The sequence below is a fragment of the Choristoneura fumiferana genome, chromosome 26 (assembly GCF_025370935.1).
Source record: "Choristoneura fumiferana chromosome 26, NRCan_CFum_1, whole genome shotgun sequence".
Taxonomy (NCBI): Eukaryota; Metazoa; Arthropoda; class Insecta; order Lepidoptera; family Tortricidae; genus Choristoneura; species Choristoneura fumiferana.
In genome coordinates this window covers 7,023,630-7,046,289 of record NC_133497.1, presented here as the reverse complement: position 1 = coordinate 7,046,289, position 22,660 = coordinate 7,023,630, and the positions used below count along the sequence as shown (strand labels likewise).

The 22,660-nt window shown below is 37.2% G+C and overlaps 1 protein-coding gene across 1 annotated transcript; it reads right to left on the bottom strand.

Moving 5' to 3' along the window:
* Positions 1-9,747: 9,747 nt before the first annotated feature.
* LOC141442715 (V-type proton ATPase subunit e-like) lies at positions 9,748-22,654 on the bottom strand. The gene is made up of 4 exons (XM_074107788.1): positions 22,470-22,654; positions 22,333-22,380; positions 20,096-20,183; positions 9,748-10,110 (listed from the first exon to the last, which is right to left on the bottom strand). The coding sequence occupies exons 1-4, from the start codon at positions 22,565-22,567 to the stop codon at positions 10,087-10,089; spliced, it is 258 nt and encodes an 85-aa protein (XP_073963889.1). The 5' UTR covers positions 22,568-22,654; the 3' UTR covers positions 9,748-10,086.
* Positions 22,655-22,660: the final 6 nt, after the last annotated feature.

Sequence of the window (22,660 nt, the reverse complement as noted above, 5' to 3'; positions counted from 1 at the left end):
CCTCTGCCTTAAAACTGCGAAGTACAAATTTCGAACTTCGTGTCTTGCCTTCCCGCTGATGCTTTTATTATTTAACACGAGAGTGAGAGAGGCGGTACGATATATACTTTGATTTTCGTAGTAGCCCCCCGGGACCAAGATGAATAGCACGTGTTGATCAGGCCCGGCCCTCAATATCGGCACAGAACGACAAGGGATCTTCGGCATAACTACCCGCAGGCGCACAGTGCCCTTAGTGTAAGTTTTCGGTTACACTACATTCACATGACGTACTGTCATGTAATCTGAAATAATCAGGACATTAGCCTATTTTATGTTTTGACAAATTTTCCCAAGCAACTGATGCGGTGCCGGTACGCAATCTAGATTATAGGTCACTGGTCGGCCTTGGCGCCATCGATCTGTCAGCCCCCGTTCGGATTATACCTACGTGAACCTGCTTATTTTCGCCTCTTTGCAGACGCCTCGATGACCTGGAAATTTAACTTTAACTGAAGATGTGAAAGTACCTAGTTTGTTCAGAATAGAAATGATTACACTATACTTTAAAGTAGGTTGTGTTTTTTTTCAATTCATGAATTAATTCATGCAACTGTACTTATCTTTCAAACCGAACGATGTAAAATCAGCTGTAGATCAAATAAATCAAGACCTGTCAAGAATAAGTGAATGGTCCGTGCGTAACTCACTTACGTTAAATCCTATCAAGTCAAAGTACATTGTCATGGGTTCAAAGCACCAAGTCAATAAAATCAACTCTAAAAATCCTCAAATCACCATTAATGGTGAGGTAATAGAAAAGACTGACCAAGTGCGCAATTTAGGTCTGAAAATGGATTCTAAAATGCGTTTCGAATCTCACATTATGGAGGTCACCCGAAATTGTTTCTATCGTTTGAAGGTGCTGTACAGAGTGCGGGACTATCTTACTACTGATTGCGCATCAAATTAGTCGAATCTCTTGTCTTGTCTAAATTTAATTATGCTGATACTGTTTATGGTTCACGTCTTCTTTCTAAAACTAAAGCTTTAATACAAAGAGTACAAAATGCATGTGCAAGGTTTTGTTTCAACATTCCTTCTAGAGCACATGTATCACCATATATAAATCGTGCTAAGATTTTAAATATGTCCTCACGACGTTATATTCATCTCAGTACTCTGCTTTTCGTATTATTAAGCACCGCAAACCTCCCTACCTTTTAGAAAAAATCACCTGGTCTCCCTGTACTCGTTTATGTCGTCTTGCCGTCCAATACTCACACACAAATGCATCCGTGGAAGTTTTAAATACGTCGCATCCAAAATCTGGAACAATCTCCCGCCCCACTGCGCTCTACTGCGCTCTCTTTTGCTAGTTTTAAGCTAAAATTAAAGGATCATATGCTAAAGCGTCAGTTAATTGGCGATATTGTATATTATATAGTATCCCATGTATCATGTAAACATTTGAAATAAGTGAAATACCTATATAAGAAGTAGAAATAATTCCATTGTCAAATAATGAGATACGCACATGTCAAAGGCTAACTTATCCCTTTGCAGAATCTCCGTCAGACTGCCATAATGTACAACATATATGTATAACATATTTAATTTTTTTTTTCCCTATTTGGCTGCAGCTGAAAATCAGCGCTGTGGTTCCGTACCTCAGCATTGCTGAGCTGCCAGCCCTTTCGGCTAGCTTTAAGTAGACCTTAATTAAACATTAATTATAAGTACCTGATGTTTGTTAGAATACAAGATTTGTCGATTAAACTTTTTGTTCTTTCTTTCAATTCATGAATTACCTACCTTAACTTTGCTCATCCGTGACCTAAATGAAAATGAATCTTCAGGCGCATGTTATGTAATTTTTTTCGATCCCTTTTTACTTTGCCCGGTCTAAAGTTAGAAATGCAACATATGCGTGCAATCCATTGTAATATCTAATCCAATTATCCTATCCAATACAATCCATTGTAATTTTTTTCGATCCGTTTTTTACGTGCCCGATCTAAAGTTAGAAATGCAGCATATGTTGTGCAATCAATCCATTATTAAAGTGAATGAATGCCTCAAAACCTGACTTCACGAAGCTAAGTAAGTAAATTGAACAGGGTTACGTAATGAAGTACTTGCAAACGCTGGTAATACTAAACTGAAGTCTGTCCGTCGTCATTTGATAGGTACCAACAGAGTTAACTACGTTATATTATACGTCCATAGTTACTTACCTGTACGGTTCATGTTTATATGTATACCTGGGCCGCCCACATCGCATTCTTTAGGTACATAATATACCTTTTTAAATAATTTCGAAAAGGTTTGTAGACGCCACAGGGGACCGAAGAGCTGGCAGCTTCCTCGGACAAAGAATTAGCTTGGCTATTCAGAGGAAACGCTGCCAGCATCTTCGGGACCTAAGTAAGGGTTTTATTTAAAGTAAGTATTTTAAGTTTAGGATCATTTTATTACATTTCATGTTTTTTTTATGGCATAGGGGGGGGGGGGGGCAAACGAGCAAACGGATCGCCTGATGGTTTAATTTTAATTTATATACCTACGTGTATTTCTTGATTTCCGGTAACTTCGACAGATGGCTTAGTTCTTTGATAGAAATTACTGAGGGGAGAGGCTCCAATAGAGAGATCTCTCACCAGGCAGATGTTATGTCTGGGAAACGAAATCCGAGCGTCGGAAATTGTATAAGTAATATCCGTCTGAGTACACCTGCCTGGAGAGAGACCCTTTATTACAGTCTCTCTCCTCACTACCAGGTAGCCTATTTCTCCAATTCCCTAAGAGTAAGACAAAATCCTTTTTAAAATATCCAGCACTTAATTATCGGGTAATTAAACCGCATGAAGATTCCAGACACGCGTGTGATTCCACAGCGAGTTGTAGGTCACAGCGTTATCATAGCGATAAGCCTGAACTTGAGCACATGGAATGTTTTACGCAACAACTCCGTTGACGGCGTAAATGCTATTCTTAGAGTGGCTAAAAGTGCGTAAATCAAGCGGTTACGAGAATGTCATAGCAATTAGATCAAAACTAGCAATTTTCACAAATCTGATTTTAAAAAAAACACCCTTCAGGTCACCAAGATTAACCAGAACCGGCAGAATCGCAGGCAACGGTAGCTAGGTTTGGAATCGGGAACAGGTTTCCAATTTATAAGCTAGCTAGTTTCTTTTGCGATTGAATCCGGAATACGGAAATTCGTCGAAGAACTATTAGGTAAGTATATGGTCACGGACATAGCTGGAAAAATAATGTAAGTTGAAGTGGCAATGGCAGGGCCGCATCGCTTGAAGAACAGATAACCGTTGAGGGAGAAAAGTCCTCGAGTAGTGACCACGAACCGGAAGACGAAGCGTTAGCAGGCCTCCCACTTAGTGGACTGACGACATCATGAGACTTCGGTCACGTCGGTTCAGTCCATCATTCCGGTCAGAATGACGACAGAATTACCGTGTAACCCTCTCAGACTAATGAAAATTAAACGTTTCTAATAATATTCGTCAATCCTATGTGAATGAGAGTAAACCGAAGTCTGAGGCAACCGGTGGATGCAAGTGGCGAGTTGTCGTTTAGTGTGTGTTCTAAGAATAGGGCCTGTTCAGCGGTGACCGTCTTTGGGTATGATGATGAAGCTAGCCAAATCTGGCTCTGAGATGGGACTACACTTGTCTGTGCGTATGAATTAAGATTTGGAATAAATAAGTTACTATTGAAGGTGAGAGGGGAATTAAATATAAATTAAATGAATGTTCACATGTTGAGACCTTGACGACCATTGTGTTAACACGTCGTCATGTCTGTAGATAGTGTAGATAACATGTTCGCGATAAAGAACGCGAAGTGTAAGTCATATTCATACATCGAGGGTTCTACTCTACATACAACAACACATATTTTATGACAAACATTACATTATGATATGACTTTCTATAATTATGCGAGACGGGGTCTGCATCGGCTCGCATGCCTAATTATTGAAAGTCATAATGTTTTTTCTCCGAATCCCTTAATTGGTCAAAATTGTTATATGTACTCGTATTATAAAACAAATGGTTAGGCAATGGCCAATAAAATTACCAAAAATATGGTTTCGACGGGAAAAATATTATGACAAACATTATTATGACTTGCGAAAATTATGCGACTAGAGACGCACTCTATGTACACGCTAGCACTGTTTGATTCGGAAATTTCTGAGATTTTACTTGGGTCTGTTGAGATATATTTGGAAAATTCAAAAATTAAACTGTTAAGTAACTCAGTATAATACGTATAAGTCATAATGGCGCGACTAGTTCGATCTTTTCGGAAGATATTTTTCAAAGGCGAGTGCGTTCGCCCCAGCACTCAAATTACCCTCCTCCTGACTCCTTTGTTCCTGACTTATCTTACGATGGTGAGCTGAACCGTCTAATTTTTGTTATTTTCCAGGATTTTTTTAAATTTCATAATGAAAAACTCATGAATATCGTTATCTTAATTTACATGTATCTCATGCATACACTCATGAAAAAATCCATGACTAGCTACTAGAGCAGGCGTTTATCAAAATTTCACGGCACACCAGTAAAAAATAGCAAAGTGCGAGTTGGACTGGCGCGTAGAGTACCTAAAGGGTTCCTTACAGTATACCCATAATAATAATTATGTATATAACATAACGAACAGCGGAGGCTTATTAATAGGGTCCCGTTTACACCTTTTGTACGAATCGCATACACTTCGCGGCGATCGCAGCGCCGGTTGAAAACCTCTGAGCTAGATTGATTAATAAAATTTCGGGACTCTACATGGTAAATTCCAAGCCCGAAGGAATGTCAGAATAACAACACCTCTCCTTGCAGTCGGGTAAAAAGTACTACCTAGACAATGTGTTGTATATACCTACATACCAGAGATCCAGTTATATTACTGCCGTCAAGTCGTGCGTCAAAGTTCGGGAGTGGTGGCTCGTGACGTCACATCGTGCTAAAAAGAGTTGCACGGCGTGACGCCACTCGGAACTTTAACCGGCTGTAACTTATTCATAATTTTTTGTTTTATTGAGAAAAGAAAACATACGACATGTCCTATATTTTCTGATAATCTGATGAATTGTTAGAATTTTGTAGGACAAATAACCTATTTTCGCTTTTCCTTTTGGGGTACGTAACCCTAAACATAGGCGTCTATTAATTAAATTCATTCGCACCTCCGCTTACAACAGGTACCTATGAGTAAGTAGGTATGTTTAGCGTAAATTTATCAATTAGATAAAGTATAGCAATGCGGCACGTTTGCCTGCACCAGTGTTTCCCAAACGGTAAGTCGAAGTCGCGACCCAATACCGGGCCACCAAAATAAAATTTTCTTTTGAATTTTGCGTTTACTACGAAGTGCAAAATTCGAGCTGCGTATCTCGCCGTTCCGCTTATGCTTATATTATTTAATAGGAGAGTGAGAGGGAGGATACCAACTTTGATTTTCGAATTTCGTAGTAGTCCTCAGAGGCCGTATCCCCGTATTGTCCAACACGCTGAAGTTCGCGATCGCATTCACTATCTCTTTCTACCCTCGTCTTATACCGTGTGACAGAAAGAGGTGGTGAAAACGATTGTGATTCCGAATGTTAGTCAATACTTAGGTCACAACATAGTCTCATTGTTAACAGTCAATCACGCTTGTTCATGATCAAACAGATGTGTTTCTTTCTTAATCCGAATTCCGTGTCGTGCCCGATATTAGACTAGGACGAGCGCATCGCTTCCTGTGGGTTTCTTAAAAGGCGTAAGGGAACTGACGTATCTGGATTATTTTTTAAGGGGGTCCTGGCCTGGATTTTTGTGTGGAGATATCAGCATTATACAATTTTGAATCGGTAACCCAACATCCTGGGGTGGGCCCACCTGGCCCTTGGCCCCCTCTATATACGCCTATGGGAACTGATGTGAGAGTCATCATAGCGCTCACTACTGATTTGAACCTCAACCAACTTGTACATTACTTATTCTGTGCCTCAACTGACGACGACGATCGCTTCCTGTTGGTAGTCACAAATATTTTGTCGACATAATATTGGTGGTCTCGACACTATAGGATACATTAAAATAACCGAGCGAGGGCATGCTAACATTTTGGAAACGGTGGCGACAATGGGCAGAGTCTCCTACTAAGTAGGTAGGTACTTATACTAGGTACTTACTACTGCATAGTGGCGTGACGTAACAACACAATCCACATTAAAAAAAACATCAAGTAGGTAAAAATAAAATTAAGCCAAATTAATTTTTAACTATCTTTTAAACAGGCTACTGGCTACTAGTTTCTTAGATAAATTAGGTATTTTCATTTAGCCTATTGAATGTTCATTTACCATTTATTTATGTTAGGTACTACCTTACAGTTAAAGGAAAACAAAAAAAACATGGTGTACTGGTATTATAAGGAACTGTCTAGCTATCTCTCTTAACTAAAAATTTGTTTTTTTTTCCAGCTTGTAGCCAGTAATGGCCACTTTATGTAAAATAACGAATACAACGTGTCCACTAATGAATTGTCTTAACGTCCGTTACGTCCGGTAATAAGACAGTATTATGAAACAGTCAAATTCGACTCCGGCCTCGGCGCGTCACTCCAAAGAAGAAAAACTATTACATAAGTTATTTATTTTAAAATATCATTTGACCTACAGGGTGTTCGACCTTGCACCAGTTAAATAGGTTTGTGCGTAGAGTGAAATTGGCCCGACGCCAGGCGGGACAGAATCCGACTAGTCTTATATAACTTTAAATACACGTGACTATTTTGGGAGTGGACTTGACACTACCAAGTGCAGTGATAACTGATGGCCTTGGATGATGGCTTCGGCTGGAGTTTTAAGCTGCACCAGTATACACTATGTCAGTTGGGTCGCTAGTTTTCTGAAGGCCTACTCCGAAATTCGAAAATCGAAGTTCGTATTGTACCTACCTCTCACTCTCTTATTAAATAGTATAAGCGTCAGAAGGACGGAACGACACGAATTTCAATTTTCGAATTTCTTAGTAGCCCCGCTGGGTAAAAAATAATAGTAATATACTATTTAGTCCGTCAATTAGATTGGACACATCAATTCTTATAGGTATTACATAATCAAGGAAGCACCTAGGATATTTATGCTACAAAAAATCTACTGCACAGGAAGGGCAGCTACTCTCGACGGCATGGCTCTCGTGATATATATGTACACAAAATCTGTTCAAGACTCCAGGTAGCCACCAAACTGCCCGCTTGATAACAACGGGTTTGCTGATGATAGTACTTTTAGTTCCAGATTCGATTGTCGGAACTGCTCCACTTAAATGTTATGCGTTTAACGCGTCTATGCTAACGATTCTGTCAAACTATAAGAACTGTAAGATATTTAGATAACATAATGTCTGTGGTTGTCTTGTGGTTGTTGACAACGAATAGGTGGAGATATTTAATATCCGTGTAACAATAATTTTCTGCGTCTTAGCTTATCTTAGAGATTATCTAAATACCTTTTTATTTTACAGTCTGGCAGAAAAAACAAATCACGTGAACGTGATAGGCAATACCCATTATGTAGGCAAGGAATCGTATTTAGATAGGAAAAAAAGTACAAATACAAATACAAATAATTTATTTGTCAAACATAGGTTAAAATAGTTGGTACACTGATCATAGACTTGTATCACTATGCTGCGCCCAAGGGCATACAAATATAAATGTCTTGTAGGTAGGCACATTCAGTAATGCAGTAAACCAAATAGTCTAAAAAGTTGCAGAACTATCACGCATATACTCCTGCATTGAATAGTAGGCCTTACCCGCCAAAAAGTTAAATAGTTGTTTTTTAAAATCGTGAATATCTTCGATCATCAATATATTCTTCGGAAGTTTATTAAAGATCTTTGATGCACTTTTCCTTTTTTTGGAATTTAGCCTGTGTATTTTGCTGTCATCCCTTATATGTAGGTGCGACAAGTGCGACTTTTCCGTCGGTTTCTACAGTCAGCATCAAAAGTAGCGGATCACTTTTTTTAGCCGACTGCCCAAATGTGGGTTAGTTAATACATTTCTTAATTTTGTTTGTACCTACCTACGTGGCTGTGAAACGACAAAGTACGTGTGCAGGTACTTTTGATTCTGACTCTACCCACTGTCTCTACCTTACCCCTTTTTGGGGGTAATTTAATTAGGTAATAATTAGTTACCAGCAGATTCAAAACTAATGATGTAAAAGGTAATATTAAAGACTTCGTGACAAATGAATAACGCTGTCTTAACCCCTGGCAACATAGGCATATACCTACTTAAATCTTTTTCATTAACTTAGCTATTTGAGTAAATCTCAAGTCTCATGATAAAGTACATTCCGAGATTACTGTCTCTACACCTCAAGTATATGTACCTATTTACTTACATCAACAAGATATCACGATTTACTTCTATTAATAGCTAAGGCTACGTAAATTTTACCTGCAGATGCGTGCCGGTCGTACGTACGTAATCGACTCGATATTATTTTATTTAAAATGCATTAAATACCTAACATAATGGTTTAGGTATAACCTTACTTGGGTTCAAGATGTTAATGTTATGTTTCAACATATTGTATGTTGCAAATAGCCTGAATGGCTTCGAGAAAAGTATGGTACGGCCGTGCCTTTGTTTTTGTTTTGCTCGACTTGGCGGGGCACTACCGTGCCCCCAGATTACCGTATCTAGCAAAACAGTAGCAATTAATAAACAACTCAATATTTTGTGACAATATTCCACTATTTAAAAATAAACGATTGCAATTTTCTACGATTTCTACCAAAAAAATAAAATTCGTAAACAATGTTAGGAGAAAATGAAAACTTTATTCTGTGATAAAGGTTTTAAATCAACTCAAAATAAACGACTGGCTGAAAAATTATGCATATAATCGTCACAAAAAAGTTAAGACGTTTATTTTTAATTTGTTTTATGGCGACCATCAACTTAGTTTTTTGTCATTTACGTGCCAGTAGGATTAAAACTAGGTATCGAACCTCTCCGTTTGGTTTTGTAAATTCAAGTTAATAGAAATGTGTGATTTCCGCATTCCACCAACAAATTCAAGTTTCCAATAGTTCATTAATAAGTAACATAACATTTTTACTTTACTTTAAAATAAACGGTTATTACTGAAGTGATCTTTAACAGGCATAATAGTAGTTTGATGTTTTTTTTGTAACGTACCTACATATAAAGGAGCGACCACACCGCTGCTCAAAATACGGAGACTGTACGGAATCACGGAGCCGCAGTGACGTGCCGCAAGCGTCACAATTTTATCGTATGCCCTCCAGATCGCTGCTCAAAGCACGCTGACTGTGCGGAATCGAGTGACGTGCCATAAACGTCACGACTTTACCGCATGCTCTCCACCCAAAGCAAAGTTGTGACGTTTACAGGATGTCACTGCGATTCCCGACCGTCAGCGTACTTTGAGCAGCGGTGTGGCTGCTCCTTTTTATTTATCACATTGACTAAGATGCTCCACAAATTTTAATGAGTAGAAACCATGTAACGTAATGCAAAATTCTACTTCCTTTTTTCATCCATTATCGTGGTTGATACAACCCTGTCGCTGTCAACATTTGCCACACCTGATAAGGGCAACAGAGGCTCCCTGCGACAGAGTTCCACAGAGTGTCACGTACGAACTTGTCAAGGTATAACTATATATTGATATACTTACACAGGAAATTAATTAATAATAGTCATAAATTAACTCACATAACTTTATTGAAATAAAATATCTACAATTTATCATAAGCTTACACAGATTAGAATTCAACAAATACTGCAGCGGCTGTGTGGCCTCCACAGAGTACTGGAATGATGAACTTCAATTTAATTTAAATACCATTTACATTGATTTCATTAAATAAGATATATTTACGTGATTTAACAACATCCCATGGTTTCGAAAGAACTTGCGTATAATTACTATACATAATAATATGCGGTAGTTGTAGTACGTGGAAAATACCGGCCGAGTACGATGGTATGGTACGGTACACATTTAGGCTTAATACATTAAAAGTGGAGGTGCCCCGCAGATATTTACGTAGAATTGTAGGCGTTTCCCTGGAACAAACAGATTATAAATTATATTGTGAAACAGTATTTGTATTAAGGCATAGAAACCCGGTTAAGATTGGTTTTTTGGAATCTTTTTGTATTTTTTATTTCAATTCCAATTTTTTTTTTTACTTTTACGGTCATCCCGTAAAACCAAAATTGAAATACAAACTGAAATATAGATGCATAGAAAAAACAGAAAAATAAGACCATCACTGGGAATCGAACCCAGGTCCTCGGTAATCCGTACCGCGTGCTATACCGCTACACCACTGATGGTCACTGATGGTGACCCGGTACGGATTACCGAGGACCTGGGTTCGATTCCCAGTGATGGTCTTATTTTTCTGTTTTTTCTGTGCATCTATATTTCAGTTTGTATTTTCAATATAGAAACCCGGTATCACATAGCCGAATTTGGTAGTTAGCTTTGAAATAGACAATGTGGCTTATGTGAGTTCGTAGCCAGTTATGAAATGGGAGTGATTTTTCCACCTCGTAGCATATTATTTGGAATTATATGTCCCATTTCAAGATTTGCTACCAAATCTGACTCTGAAATGGGAATAAATAAAATAAGAAATTCAAGATAGGATCAGAGGGTTATAGTTTCGTATCCAGTTTCAAATTAAGATTATATTTGCCATTTCGATTTCCAAATCTGACCACTTTTTCGAGGCTCCTACCATATCTGGCTATGAGATTTGACTAACGACCAAAAATGAGCCCGTGAATCTGGAAGCGATTATTTGACTGACTAACGTCGTAACATTGTGGCGGATCCTAAAATCCTTAAAAAATTTAAAGGAATAGAAGTACAAAGTGTCTAAGCGTAAGATGCTTCGTAGCGATGTATCTATCATCCATCACATCTCTGCCTGAGGAAGCAAACGATACCTACTAGTAGGATGGCAAGAGATCGGTTACACGCTCATTTTGGTATCGGTCACTCAGAATGACGATAGAATCACCGTCAGACCATAGTAAAAGAGAACAAGTAGGTCCACTCCGACCCTTTAGGAGACTTAATTTCCTACTCCGGCGCGGACGCTTGGGGTTGTCGACGTCTATTTTAGATTAATTACCAACCGGCAAATAATTTTAGTACGAAAGTTAACTTAAAATTGTCTAATGTCTGTCTAGAGACAACAAACAGATTCTATGCCGTACTAAATTTAAAATGTTATTTTAATATCGCCGGAATAGTGATGGCGATTGTAGTCTGTATACATACTACTCATGTTTACCTACACGTAATACTATAACTATATTGTTTATAGGTAGGTAGGTATCTATCATTTTTTTGTGTCCTTGCACGAAACTATTACACTACACTTATATACCACTAATTTACAACTATACCTAATATAAAAAATACGTAAGTACGAGTATGCGAACGTAAAAGGTGATCATCTTGGAAGCGAGCGCAAGACGAGCGAGCTAAAATCGAAACGTACGGCGCCGACGGCAGCGCAGCAGCAGCGCAGCCTTGACTAAAGAAAACTTAATCCTCCTTAAATTATCTGTGTGCGTGCGTACCGGCGCCAACCGGCGCGCACACATTTAAGCCGCGCGATGTACTTTTATTCGTAGTGAGCCTACTTGTTCTCTTTTGCTATGGTCAGACTTCAGACTGACGAACTTATGCTCCAGATTAGATGTTTCCAATAATACACGACAATCCATTGTGTGATAGAAAACCAGATTGATGGATTGAACTCACGCCAGAATAAACGAGTAGACGACGTCAAAACCGAGTTTAGACTTGCAAGAAAAAACGTGCAAGTTGCATTAATTGGTTTTTATTGTATGGAGAAAACCCGGTTTTCGGTTTTTCTCCATACATCAGAAACCGGTTTTGTATTCCCTACTTGCGGCGCTCGATTAACCACTACAAACTCGTTGGCTTTACGGCCTCTCGCAATGTAATGCAACTTGCACGATTTTTCTTGCAAATCTAAACTCGGCTTAGGCACTTGTCCCACCGCCGACGATGAGCGAGAAGCGAGTAGAGCGAGTAACTAGAAACGAGTGGGCGAGCAGCGAGAAGCGAGTGTAGTTTTGTCGCTCGGCTGTAAGCGAGTGTTCGCGTGCGACGGGCGATTACTCGCTCCACTCGACTAGCTCGTGCGGGGCGGCCGCCAAGCTGACATCGCTGAGCGAGTATCTATAGCTCAGCGAGTTTTATAGCTCTTGTCGCTGCGACAAAAGATGTAAGAACGAGTTCTCGCCGACAGTGTGAACTGCCAGCGATCAACTATTAATATATGTGTCTCTTTTACTCACACAGGATCTTATATCTTTTGTTCGTTTCTTGAGCGAGAAAATAGTCGATAGCCAATCGTTTCCTCGCTGGCGGTGAGACAAGTGCCTTATGATCAACAATTTCAACTGTCCCGCTGCAACAACGATGCATGGGTTGTTTTTAGGCAAATTATTCCGAAAGTTCGTTGGCAATGCGTATGCAGTGCACCATTTACATAAGTCAGCTATAATAAAACTGTTTCATAGTGCTATTATTGGCAAGCGCAGCGCCCATTTTGGCAGCATGGCCGTTTGCAGCGTAAGGAGACGCGTGCTTAAGTCTGGGTCAGACGGATTGAAGACAAAAACACATCGTAGCAACAGACCACAAATAAAATAAAGTTTAAAATTGATTGGGGTCCAACGTTTTGCTCTTGGATGAGGGAGTGGCACACTAGTCCGCTTCATTAACGCTGGAGGAACTACCGGTCGACACGATCGTAAAATTTTTGAGGTTTTTTTACAAACAGCCGACTTTAGCCTATTTTATAATTATGCTAATTTTTTATGCATTATTTTTCGGGATAATCCTAAATTTGCCATATCCTACATATTTTTATGAAAATAAATATACAGCCAATGTTTAGCAAAGAAAAAAAAAGTTCGGTTGATAATTCAATCTATAGTGACTTTTTGAAAATATGTACATCTGTGTTTTTCTAAAACTTTTTCCCAATACAGTAGTAATGGCGATACTTGCATGTGACATCACACGCTAGTATTTCTTTCTCTGTCTAATATGAATTGAATTTCAAACCTTTATAAGGGCTCATTCGGACGTTAAAAAAGCGTTCGTATAGAACAAATGCATTCCCAAGTATTAATATTTATTTTCACGTTTATTATCGAGCACTGTTGTATTCTGCGCTGGACGTTTGGCGTTAAATTGAAAATTGAATAGAAATTGGGCCAACACCGAGTTTTGACGCATCGGTTTTTTAGCTCTCGGCGAATCAGCTGGGCTACTACGAAACTCGAACTTCGTACGGTACCGTCCCTCTCGCTCTCGAATTAAATAGTATAAGTGTCAGAGGGGCCGCACGATACGAACTTCGAGTTTCGGAGTAGCCCTGCTGAGCTGGCCCAACTCTGTCATATTTAAAGGTAGATTAGGTACAGATTGTTTTCCGTTCCACAACACGCACTGTTAACCCATTTCCAGGCATAGTGCATACAGTGACCACATAAATGTACACAAATATTGGACCTTGCTACAATGTAAATATTGTACACTATTTCGATTGAAGTACTTAAAAATATTATTCGATTTAAAATTAATAGCTCATCTTTATAATATATAAAAATGAATCCCTATTTCCCTTGGTCACGGCATCACGCGTGAACGGCTGGACCGATTTCGCTAATTCTTTTTTTGTTGTGTTTGCTATTGTCAGAAGGTTCTTATAAAAGATTTAGAAAATTAAAAAAAAAACTACACCGGGGGCGAAGCCACGGGCACCAGCTAGTAAACATTATATTTATTATACTCTATGATTTATTTTGTGGCAGCGTGTCTAAATTCGCGGAGGCTGGAAAAGGGTTAAGCTCTGATTTATAAAATAATCAAAAAATAAACAAAATCATATTCGTTGTATTCTGAGTGTTAGGGCAATGCGCTCAGTCCAGTCCAGACTATGGCCATTCCCGGGCAAGACTTGGCAAGCTGTCCACTTCCGCAGAGTTACGTGAACGGACGGTAACGATTTTTCAGCGGTTTCGTAACACAGCCACAAACTACACGTGTACGACAACGACAGTATCTTGCAGCTTAATAAGGGTTGTCTATTTTTTTACAATGTATAGTAAACTGACAACGATTTCGAGATAACTAAATGTATTTTTGAATCATTTTCTGGAATTATTTAATTTTAATATCATTTTAATGAATTTATTACTAAAAAAAAAGAATATGCATTTGGCTTATTGATAACGGTCTGATTTGTACTTTATTTTGTGAGGATTGGAATTATTATAATTTTACGGAATTCAATTTGGACCCGCAATCTGATATGACACTTTGGCATTGCATTGGCAGTAAGTGTCATTCTTGTTATGCAACGAACATTGACACTAGCTAACGACAGATTACCGCTTCACCGCTGATAGAAAAAAAAATGTTTGCTCACCAAATGTTTGCAAATGTTTGGATCAAATTTATGAAACAAGCATTGGTGTAGCAGAACTAGAGCTCTGACGTCATCAAACAAAATAATTTCAACAATTAATTAAGTGGTGACTGATGAATTATATGAAAAAATATCGAAACTGAATTCTAATATTTGACCTTTCTAAAAAAAATGGTATTTTTAAGACAATAGAATGTCACACACTAACTTACCTACGCCCATAACTCATTTATTAAGTTGCACAGTATGTTTGTCATGTCATGTTTGACCCATTAGCAAATTAAACACATTTCACAAAAAGTGATATGTCGCAATATCGCAGAGTAACGTGATAAGATAACGCTGTTGAAATAATGAATGTGCTTAGATAAAAAAAATTGGCATACTAGCCTTTGCCCGCGGCTTCAATCGCAATAGGTTCGATTCCTAAAAACATATAATCAGGTATAGGACACATATTTTTTCTTTTGTCCATTAATTTACAATTAACAAACTTAGCCTCGGTGCATATTATCATTTTTTTCTGACAGAAATTTTGTTTGGGAGTGTGCTTCAAAATTAGCATTCATTACAAAGATACTAGATCAGGCATGCCCGGATTTTATCGCGGACATTACTTTGGTGATATTACTTTACTTTATCATTACTATGGGGATGTGTCAAACGGACAAGTTAAGCTTTGTGTCTTGTTTTGTAAATACTTGCCTAACAGAAAGCTACATTATTCTAGATTGAAACACTTCGGATTTCTTTAAAAAATAACGTTATTCTTACATTATTAGCTTTTGGCCGCGACTTCGACAAGAGATGTCGAGGATGTGTTGCGAGGAATTTGTTTTTCATGAACCAATAGAAACACTTCATGTACCTATTCACGCTCCGGACATCTCTGGTGGAAACATCTCGGCGGAGCGAGGATATAAAATGAAGCGTTACTACGGGTTTATGACAAACATTCCCTGCAACGCATCCTCCTACATATCTGGTGGCATCGCAGCTTTATCGTTATCCTGCAGGTTCTATGCAATTTACCGGGATAAAAACTATCCAATAGGATACCCCCCAGCTAAAGTTCATCTAAATCGGTTCAGTTATAAGCGTTAAAAACTAACACACACTTCTTTTAGGCTGTCTTAGCATAATGAAAAAGTAAAAAAAAAATTAGCACCCTGAGAGTTCTGTGGACAAAATCCATACTTTTATCCATAGATCCGACTCGCACTGACGAAAGTTTACGACAAAGTCACCAAATGCTACTACTTCAGAATCTGATGTTATATCACAGCCGACATGTTTCACCCACTACACACGCTCAGCGTAACACCATCTATTAATACCCGAGCCATCACGTGAAGCTGCATCAATCGGCCACACATCACATACTTCGGAATTGCTCAGGAATTCTAAATCGTATTCCACGTGTTTCCAAGTATAGAATTAGAACAGTTTTCAGTTGGCACGTGGGCCTTATTGGGTCAAGAGTCCGTGTTATAACTGAATGACGCGATTGTTTACTCCTAGATTTCATTGTAAACGATTATCGTTTTCGATTAGAGGCTGTAACAGCAGTGCTGGGGGGGCTACTACGAAATTCGGAAATCGAAGTTCGTATCGTACCATCCCTCTCGCTTAAATAATATTAGCGTCAGCGGGACGGCAAGATACAAAGTTCTAATTTTGTACTTCGTAGTATAGGGCCTGAGTCTACATAACAATAAAGTACTTCTCCTTATTTAATCTTTTCTCTATAGAAAAGTCAAAGGCTTCACACCATACAGCCAAAAATACCTACTTCTCCACTATCATTGACACGTAGGCAGTAAATCTATTCTCTTTGGCAGTTATCAGCCAAACGGATAGGGACCCTAAAAATATAATATATTATAGGTTAGGCAAAAAAAATTATATATTATATTTTTAGGGTCCCTATCCTAAAAATATACATATGTGTAACTCTAACTTTATCTTTTAGTATATATTATATATTTGACAAGACCTGTCACGTCTGGATCGCTAACACCATCTTACTCTATCATGGTATTGCACTTGCACTAATATGAGTATCGTGAGCTTTGATGAATTATAACTGATCGTGAGTATCGTCTAGTCGTGAGGTCCGTTGGAACTTTGACATTTACGTTACGTTTGTGACTGGTTAAATAACCAATGCACAGAGTACATATATAACAGAGACACCACCTAGTACAAGCAAATGGTATCACCCTAATACTGGCTATTCAACTGGCTATTTTTCTTTCCTTCGAATTTTACAATAGATGGCACCAGTGAGAACACAAATAATACGATACGTATTGCCATCTAGTGAGACACTAAGGATACAGTACACTGACAACAACCAACAAGCTCACCAACTGAGCCTAGACGACTAGAGATACGCATGATGTCTCTGTCTTATTTACGTCATTAGAAGAGAATAGCATGTTTCTCTCAAATAGTTTCGACGAATGTGAGCAAGTGCGGGGCAAGCCCAGCAAGCGCATTCCGGTTATTCGCCATCTAGCGTCACAATTGCAAAACACTAAGAAAGCCTCATAGCTGAAATGTAGCCACATGTAGCCTATTATACTTTCGTATTCTCAATTTATTATTTCTATGGTGTTTCTTATCTTCAAATTAAGGAGTTGAATTAAGGTTGATGTGAAGTTGTGTTTATAAAATATGCTAGTCTTTATTTTAATCTTAATATTTCTACTTAATTCGGCTTATTCACATTTTATAATTTACAAATGTTAATAGTAGTGCCATCTATTGCTGTTTTTTTGCATTAAATATAGCTTGTAGGGATTGGTAGGCCATGACCAATGGCATGGCAAGCGAAACTGTAACGTCAAACGGACCTCTCGATACCAACGCCATCTAGCGATATTTCTCCTGTAAAAAAACAAAAAACCCTCGTTTTTCCTCTTTGTGTTTACACCGTACCTATGTCAATGTTAACTCTACTACCACTATTAGAAGTAATGTTCATAATTGTAAAGTATGCAATCATAAAGTTTGACCTTTCTAAACCTATACAGGAGCGATAACTTTGTCAATTAACCTCATCATATGCGCAGTTTACTAAACAGCATTGGCATCTTATTACAGACGTATTTAACAAATATATCTACTGAGCGGCAAAAAAATCTGGCCCTGAATGTATGCAGTCATAAGCAATTTTGTATGTAGTAGGTTTTGAATAAACTAAATAAAAAAAAATGATTTTTGGGTGTGTTATTTTTAATCGACTTCAAAAAAGGAGGAGGTTCTAAATTCCACTGTTTGTATTTTTTTTTCATGTACTTATTTTGGGGTGTCTGTAATTTTTAACCGACTTCAAAAAAGGAGGTGCTAAATTCCACTGATTGTATTTTTCTTTTCATGTACATATGTTCACCGATTACTCTTTTCTTATTTGAAAGAGTACTCTTTTGAGATGGTCCCATTGTCACCAAGTCCAGATCTGATGATGGGATCCTAGGGAAATCAAGGGCAACCCTCAAATTTTATAGGCACACCTATGGCAATTTTGATATTTTTAGCATCAAGATACATTTACATTCAGAAAGTATCATTTGGTGAAATGGAAATTATTTTCAAGGTTTTTGTAGTCAATTCCATTTTTTGTAAAAAAAAAATCAGTTACATATTTAATTAACACCTTGTATAACCCCATAAACCTACCTAATATAATATAAAGTTTATGTATAACCCAATAACAAGTTAATTTCGCTTTTGTTACTTCTGAAGCTAGATTCAAAATAAATTTTTTTTTTGTTTGTTGGATAATTTTAGCCTAACATGTATCAGATAAATACAGCTATTTACCACCTTATTTAGATAATAATTTCTCCGTTTCTTCATAACTATTGTATATTCGATTTACTGTAATTGCGTATAAATGGTAAATCGGCAACTCGAAGTTATTCGTCCAAGCAGAATGCCAATTTTAAATACTCGTACATCAACAAAGAAAACTGTCCCGTCCATCCTGTATATCGTCAAAAATGGAATATAGGCAATATAGTTGCACCTTAAATTTGAATCTGATATCTTGATCTGAATTCAGACTAAATTCATTTAAAGCGTCTTTAATTTTGCTCCCTATTTATAATAAGGCCCAATAACATTTTGACAAAACTCACTTTGGACGGCAATTTGGTCCAACTCCAAAATAATCAATTAATGTAAATGATTTGCTATTTGTACTGAATGATAGTAAATTGTATATTCGTGATTTACACATGGACATACTAAGTCCATGGATTAACATAGACAGTGGCACCTCGGTCATGTGATTTTATTTTACAAGTAGAATAAGAGATGGTGCTACAAACCAGTCAATTTAATGCTTACTGGCAGGAATGCTTATAGGATCCCAGGGAAATCGGGGAACTTCAAATATTGTGGGTAGTACCTATAGTTATTTTATTTGGACTTATTTATTTTGTACCATTACCGCACATGGCCCCCAACTAAGCCTACTCCATAACAAGTATTCCACAGGTTACGAGGTTACAGTTGAACAATTTGCTCTCGTCCACAATGTATATGGTGAAGAGGAACCAATGGTGAAACACCATGAGGAATTCTCAACAATTAACAACCCTGCATCGGGAAAAGCAATATGTTGTTAAAGATGATGGATGAGCATTTGACATTTAGCCCTTGTAATTTAGATTACATGGACACTAAAAAGGAAAAATAAATATAAAAAAATTGAGCAGACTCCAAAATATAAAAAAAAAACGTAAAATACATAATTGAAAAAATAATTTGCTCACATAAATAGATCTAAATAGGTTTCTGTGCGCGTTTTCTACTGATCTGTGTGTAGTTAGTGCCTCAGGACAAGCTAGCAGGAGCTAACTAATTGTCTACCTGTACCTACGTATACTACCTATTGGGCTTGGCATAGACTTTTAACTGATTATAGATCTATTGCATAATGTTTTTCCATCATATTTTGTTTGATAAGTTTGTATGTATCTTGCTTTCTCAATTAGCACTCTTGTTCTGAGAGGAGGCCTGTGCCCAGCAGTGGGACGTATATAGGCTGGGATGGAATGGGAAACTTCAGTAAGCTAGTTGAGAAAGCAAGATAAATACGAACTTTTCCGACAAAATACGATGGGAAAACATTATTCACTGTATCTGTAGTAGGAAGCGCACAGAAACATATTTTGATTTATATAAGTGACACATTAATCTTTTTTTCAATATTTAAACAGACTAATTATTTCTCGCTTTTTTCAAATTATTTTCGTAGTTTTTTTGGAGTTTTGAAGGCAATTTTATTTTCATGATTTCTTATCAATACGGTCAAAAAATGGTTAAAGTCCTTGATTGGTTATACAGTAGTTACGGTGTTCTACTGCTTCTTAGGGCCCGTTGTTTAATCAGTAGTTAAGATACTAATAGACAAATTTCCATTGAAACGCGTTAACTATTGTTATGTTTGCCATACATTTTAACTATTAGTTTGTTTAACTATTGATTTAAACAACGGGCCCTTATGTAGCTTTGGATAATATGAGTAACCTGCTACATATTATACATACCCATTTGCGGGAGATCCAGATGAGGGTTTCGTTGTCAAGTCTGGGCCCGATGAGTGGGTTCATCTGTGCCATGTACGCACACAGCCAGCTGGAAAAGACAAGCACAACACTTCAGCCATACAGAGAACATTGAAAGACAATGTAAAGAAATTAAAAAAAAAAACACCTACAATATGTGAAACTTTGTGGACCAAACCAACTCGTAAATTTTATATCTTGATTTATATTCTGACATATCTTGAGTTGAACTGTTTAATTTTGTAGTTATATAAATCATGTCTTATGTGAGAGAGAGCTTAACTTATACCTAGAATGACGAACAGATGGCTAAGTGGTTAGAGAAACTGACTACGAAGCTTGAGGTCCCGGGTTTGAATCCCGGCCGGTGCAGATATTTGTATGACTAATAGGAATGTTTGTTATCGGGTCTTGGATGTTTAATATGTATTTAAGTATGTATTTATCTATATAAGTATGTTTATCCATTGCCTAGTGTCCATAGTAAAATCTTTGCTTAGTATGGGACTAGGTCAATTGGAGTCAAGTGTCCCATGATATTTATTTATTTATTTTATTTATATGATTAGAAAGTAAATAGTTTATTTTGCTTTAGACATAGTAACACTAACTGAGAAAGAAAGATAAGTATGAATTTATCAGACAAAATACGATGGAGAAACATTATTCACTAGATTATCATTGAATGGTGATCTTTTCTAAGGCGTTTCCTGTTGCATTATGTTTAAGGCGGTCAACCTTCAGAACAAATTGACCTTAAATTTGGCATTGAATTTAAAACTTGCAGTTTCTTTAGCATAAACAGCACTAGGAAAGAGTACAATAGAACAGTTAAGGTACTAAAAGTTGGCACATTGTGAAGAGGAACAGATATATTTTAGATATTGTTCTGTCTCTGCCTTTTAATAACAAGATGTATAAAAAAAACTGTTTAAAACTACATAAAGATTAGAGCATGTTGAATACACCCAGAATAGGGTTCCATATCCATTATTTTTACTATAAATGATTTTGGATTTGGATTTTGGTATGGAAAATTTCCAAGTAAATGTATTTTATAAGTTAGGCTGCTATTTACTCTTAAATTACTAATAGTTCTCATGCAAACTTAGCCTAATAGTTTTCCTTGTTAATTTGATATAATATTATTATGTACTCCCATCATACATTTATTCAAAAATTTTCAAACCAACACTAAGAAGGAATTTTTCGTAATTCTCACAGGACCCATTAGCAAGTAGAATATGATATAGAATTCATAGCAATCAAAGTAGAGACTTGTTGTCAAGTTGATATGTATACTAATAGCAATGTAGAAAGTGCAGTACAACAAATAATGTACCATCAGCAAAATATGTGGTCTACCACCCTAAAGTTGATAATCATTTGCATATCATAAAACAATAATGCCAACAGATGTGTCTGTCAACTTGAAAGTTCGACTTTAGCAACATATTTATTTAATAGGAACTTGTTTAAAATTTGATAGACCACTTATTTGGCTGATGGTACAAGGACACAACATCAGATTTATGAGAATTTTTTTTCATTATAATTTGACATGTAATTGTACATTTGGTTCAGCACCAAATCATCTATGAATCGAAATTACCATGACTTCAGATGGTTGAAAAAGCGCATGTCTAATTCAATAAATTATCCATTGTGTGAATGTCTAAATAGTAAAATACCTTTCATATACCTAATTAGAAATGGTTTAATGGTTTTCAAAATCACAATGTAAGGGGTAGTACTGTCAATGTCATAAATAAGTGATCATTTCTGTACCTTGTCGCTTTCAGTCGCTACACAACTTTGTATGGCTTTTCAAACATCATGTTGAAGTGACAAGGCACAAAAGTGATCACTTATTTATGATGTTGACTGTGCAATATGTTCATATCACATGCTTCAATCTGACAATAGCTTTTTGGATATTCAGATGACTTTTGTAAACACACTAGCAGTTAGGTTAACTTCTGGAGAGAAATCATGATACAAAACTAAAAGTATACATGCATGTCCCTGGCCCTTTCAAAGATTCATGTTTTTAATGTCTTTTAAGGACTTTTTACTCAATAGCCAGTTTGTGATCCAACATTTCTTGTGGATGCTAACATTTTACTAAAGAGCTCATGGGATTAGTTTATTTGACCTTAAAAAAATAGTAAGTGAAGAAAGTGGAATGGTAGCAATTAAAAAATATACTATATACTTACAATAACCAACAAGTTGCAGCCGTTAGCATCAACACCACTTGAATGATCCTGAAATACAGTAATGAAACAGTAAGAAAGGGCTCAAATCGAATAATATTCATGAATCATATAGTGCAAGGTAAGGATGCAAAACTCACCCTCTGTTAGGACCCTTTGGGGCGAAGAAGGGGCACACGATTCCTACAACGCCCCATAGGATGGTAAACACGGCGATGGGAACTATTGAGGCACCCATTTTTCGGGAGTATTTGCAATATTTCTGTAAATTTTATTATCGCAAACAAACGTCAGCTGCCCCAACCAAAATGGAGGACGCTTGTAATGTTGG